General features: G+C 33.1%; 1 protein-coding gene across 1 annotated transcript; it reads left to right on the forward strand.

Moving 5' to 3' along the window:
- The first annotated feature begins 2166 nt into the window (after positions 1–2166).
- On the forward strand, positions 2167–4299 carry LOC123558367 (toll-like receptor 6). Its single transcript, XM_045350248.2, has one exon. It carries the CDS (start codon positions 2167–2169, stop codon positions 4297–4299), a length of 2133 nt encoding a protein of 710 aa, XP_045206183.2.
- The last annotated feature ends 650 nt before the right edge of the window (positions 4300–4949 follow it).

Below are 4949 nucleotides of genomic sequence, written 5' to 3' on the forward strand. Positions count from 1 at the left end.
TTCAATATAACCAGAAAATCATAACATTTACTACTAATGTCTATAGCGCATCAAATATAACAAATAAGAAGCGGCCGTACGACAGCTAATGTAAGGATAATTAGCATTCTTAAGCAGTAACGAGAAATTGACTGGCAAATGGAACTCGAAATTAAAATATTTCCCAGCTGAAGAGATTTCCCGCTTAGAAACACACTAATAGAAAATAAATGATATGACAAACAAGTACATAATCAATACGTCAGACGAATAACCGTTAAATCGACTATAAACCTTATCTGACATTATATTTAATATTAACACATTGTTAAAATGTCATTCGTTATTCAGAAAAGACGTTCAATCGACATAAATCTTGTCTTACCTTAGTGTTTTAATATTAACATATTGTAAAGATATTATTCATAATTGAAATGAATAACCGTTAAACTGACAATAAATTGTGTCTAATATAAGTATATCAATTTTTATACAAACTTAATGTATAAATGTATAGTAAACTGTTTCGTTATTTACATGCATGTAAAAAATATATCTCCTTAATGCTAAGTTCAATTTTGCATAAAGTGTCTGTCGCTAGACTCGTCCGTTTTTATATCGTTTCGAAACGATTGTTCTCAGTTACAATTTTAGCTCATTCTACGTTCACGGTCTTAACAACATACTAAAATATCATAGCGGCCTCCTTGGCCAAGTGACTTCAAATCAATTGCACCGACCTCGCCGATTTGGGTTCGACCCTAACTTGGGACGTAGTATTCTGCATATGAGAAAAGCATCGTGTTGGTTTAAGGAAGGTTGGTGGTACTACCCATGTGTCCACTAGTAATGAAATAATGCCCGCCAGGTACATGGGTACTTCCACCACTTATAATAATTATGACCTATAATTCTGTCTGTTTTGGGTAACACTCAACAAAAATAATATATCATAAATACACATTTGTGAAAACAAAATGTTAATATATATGTTATAGACTTAACCTAAGCTCTCTTTATACCTGGGAAACCATCGGTATATAGAATGAAATTGTTCGATGAACAGCGTTTCGCAATTTTAATTCTGTCATTGTTATGTCATTGTACTGGGAGAGTAACCTAGCTATGTTACCTGCTATATAGGATGCATCTTACAGTCCTGGAATTGTTTTCTTTGATTTCTCATATTTTTGGATATATTTTTTCAATACGTTGACGCATATACAGGTATATGGGTAGCAGAGTTTTTCACTTTCAAACAGTTGCTTTCACAACATATTTTAAATTGTGAAATTTTGTTGGATTTTAACTTTTTTAAAGAAAAAATCGTCTGTTTGTTGACAAATTTTTCACTTTCCCTAGGGCATTTTCTGGTTTATTCATTAAACATCTTGTACTCTTTTTCAGAAATGATACTTTAATAATAATCTTTTTTCAAACTATGCACTTTGATGCAGTTAACTTCAAATATATCTGAAATAAGTAGTGCATATTTGACTTTTGTACTTCAGCTTCACAGCCGATATATTGCCAATGTAGACCATAATCAACGACAATTAGTGAGGTGGGACTTATCCGCTATCCTCGGCAGTATTGTTATGAACTAAAAGTGCAGACACACTTCGATGCATAAAATTGATCTGTAATTGTCTAGCCAAAACGTATCGATTTTCTATATTGATACACAATTGAGTGAATGTTTCTCGTGACAACTAGACCTTGAACAAATCAGATGTAGGGGGTTTACTTACAATTACGTAAGACTGCATTTTCTTCCTAGTTTAAGTATTTATATTTTACGTTAATCAAACAGTTAGATAAAATAAGTTAAAGTGGATATTGATTTCTGAAGTGTTGAAATTAATTGGATGAGACCTCACTAGTTTAATGCGAACAACCGTTTTATACATTAATTTTGTAATAAACGTACGTATTGGTAATATGTCGGCATAATAAATAGTCTACCTTAAATTGATGATTTAACATAATCGTATGATTTACTTTCTGCTGCAGTTATCAATGTGATCATAATGGAATAAACAACGTTAAACACACACAGAATAGCAAACTTAACACGTTGTAATAATGGTTAACGTTTTTGTGTTTAGCCTTATTATCTTGTGTACGTCTGTTCATTTCTATGTATATGGATTATGCACAAGCTCGTGTCACTGTTCCGGTTATACAATGCTCTGTAAAAATGGAGAAATACCTACATACATACCATCTGATGTAACGGAACTATTTATTGAAAAGTTTGACTTTAATCAGCTCAGTAGAAATCAGTTCAAAGATGTGTCAAATATACAAAAACTCGATATTCAAGCAGAGAGTGGGAAGTATATTCCTTCTAAAAGCTTTGATCAGTTTGTCAATTTAACATATCTTGGCTTACATGGGAAAGATATTGAAATGATCAGCCCAGATGTCTTTCTAGGACTAAACAAGTGTTTGACACTAAATTTATCATCTAACCCTAGTCTACAAATTTCGGGAATAAGTAGCGCTTTAAATTCAGAAAACAGAGGACTCAGTACGACAATATTGCCAGAATTGTTATCATTAAGTGTAGCTAAGATAAAAACGTCCTTTCCAAATCCAGTGGATCTTAATGACTACTTCTTTAAATCAATAACTCTTGGTAGAAAGCTTAAGTACTTAGATATATCTGACCTTAATATATTAATGCTTAATTTCGATGCTATTGGGCACATATGTAAGACTGTAGAGTATGTGGATTTAAGAAAGTCAGTAACTGGAAACTTTAGAAATTTCATAAAAGCTGAGGCATGTGAAAGCCTAAGGACGATTGATATAAGTGAGGCGGTTCTGCCAGCGCTACGAATCAAATTTACATTTGAGACACTTAATTTCTTTTGCGAGTCTTTGAATTTCTATACATTCGTAGAAAAACTTTTGGCAACCAATATAAATACAGAACATAATATTGAGATAAATGACTACTTTTTGGACATGTTAAGGTGCCCACTTCAACTTAAAAAAGTGTCATTTGCGGGAAATAAGATGAAATGGTTGAATATGACCGTTCAGTTACACCAAACAACCAAACAGAGTATTTCTGAAATTAATATTTCATATAATGGATTGGAATACATCTCTCCGTCAGTTTTGCAACCGTCAGTGAACATGCGCATTCTGGATTTTTCACATAACGAACTACATGTAATGCAAGAAAAATATACAGAGGAGTTTGAAAGACTATTTTGGGCTCTAACAAAACTTTATTACCTTAATATCTCTCATAACAGTTTAAGCAATTTACCGATGCAAATGTTCAAGAAATCCCGATCTCTAAAGATTTTAGACATTTCGTACAATAGAGTAAGCAGCTTGCATTTCTCAATAAAACATCTAGGTAACCTTGAAAAACTCATTGCCCGTCATAACAAAATTTACATTATTGAGCAAAACGTTCGAACTGAATTACAAATACTTTTACAAGGGTCTCATCATAACCTTACTCATCGTAACGGCAAAAACAAAAAGCATTTTCATGTATATCTAGAGGCAAATCCATTTCAATGCACATGTGATAGTGTAAACGAGGAGTTTATAGAGTGGCTGCATTATACTGAAGTCATAGATGGAAATGAAACAATAACATGCATGCTAGATGACAATATCAAGGTCATACGGAATAACGCCCTGAAAGAGACTGTACACTTTTGCAGAATGCAAACCATCAAGAAGATCGCTATGATTGCTACGCCCTCCGTTATTATAGCAGTAATACTGGGCGTATTTGCTTTTGTTCGTATAAGGAAACGTCGTAAAAACGGGAAAAGGCTTCGTGAAGTGATTGCCCAAATTGAGGCAGGAACGTTTCCATTACGATATCTTGCATTCTTGTCATATTGTAGTGAAGACGCTGACCTTGTATTGAAGAAAATATATCCGGAACTATGTAAACATTTGTCAGAAATGACTCATTCAAACGAACAAATGGTGTGCATAGGTGATAAACATTTTCAACCTGGATATTCCCTTATTTGCGAAGTTATGCGTTGCGTGGAGGAGTCGTCGGTTTTTGTTGCAATTATTTCGAAAATGTTTTGCCGAAAGAAAATGTGCAAACTTGAAATAAAAGAGGCATATGAACAGAATAAACCCATTTTAATGCTTATGATCGAACATGTTGATAAGGAATTAATGGACAATTTTCTTCAGAAAATATTTGATCGTTTCGCCCATGCCGCATGGAAACCAGATCAGAACGGTGGCCATATTGAACCAGAATGGAACATATTCTGCAAGTCTATCATACAGTTATCCGGAAAAGATAACACACATGCTTATTAAAAGTTAAAACTATATTCAATTAAGGTATTCAGGACTAACAAACAATATTGAGGATATTTTGAGGAATATCGGGATTTTGCAGTTTTTAATGGAAGATATAGACATCTCGGATATTTGAAGATTGCCGTAATTGAGGATATTGTTTTCATGCGCTATTTGTTATGTGTAGTGTTTTGATTGCTCAAAACGATAGATGTTAGGAAGAGTAAGCATCGATTTCTGTTCTGGCAATTGAAAAAAGATAATGATGTAAAAATAGTAATCTTATTAATTATATAATACTGATGTAAGATAAAGTCTTTCAGAGAGCGAGATCAAAATATATTTCATTCAGTAAACAGTCATGACTGGCGTAACAACAAATTCTAAATGTAATGCAAAACGAATAAATTTCCTATTTGTTTCATGTCTGGTCGACTGTTTTAACAACGGTTTAACATTAGTGGTATTTGTATTATTTGGCAGCATGCCTGAGATGTAAGATTGATCATGAAAGCTGTATTTGCAATTACATTGATATATGATATGTTTGCAATGCATGGATAGCTTCGATAGTGATTTTTTTAATAATCGTGAAGGAACAGTCGTAATAATTGTGGCACTTTACTTCCTGTTAGCGTGTATAATATGTTAACAGATGAATCTGCCCT

Source organism: Mercenaria mercenaria, chromosome 5, assembly GCF_021730395.1.
Source record: "Mercenaria mercenaria strain notata chromosome 5, MADL_Memer_1, whole genome shotgun sequence".
Lineage (NCBI taxonomy): Eukaryota > Metazoa > Mollusca > Bivalvia > Venerida > Veneridae > Mercenaria > Mercenaria mercenaria.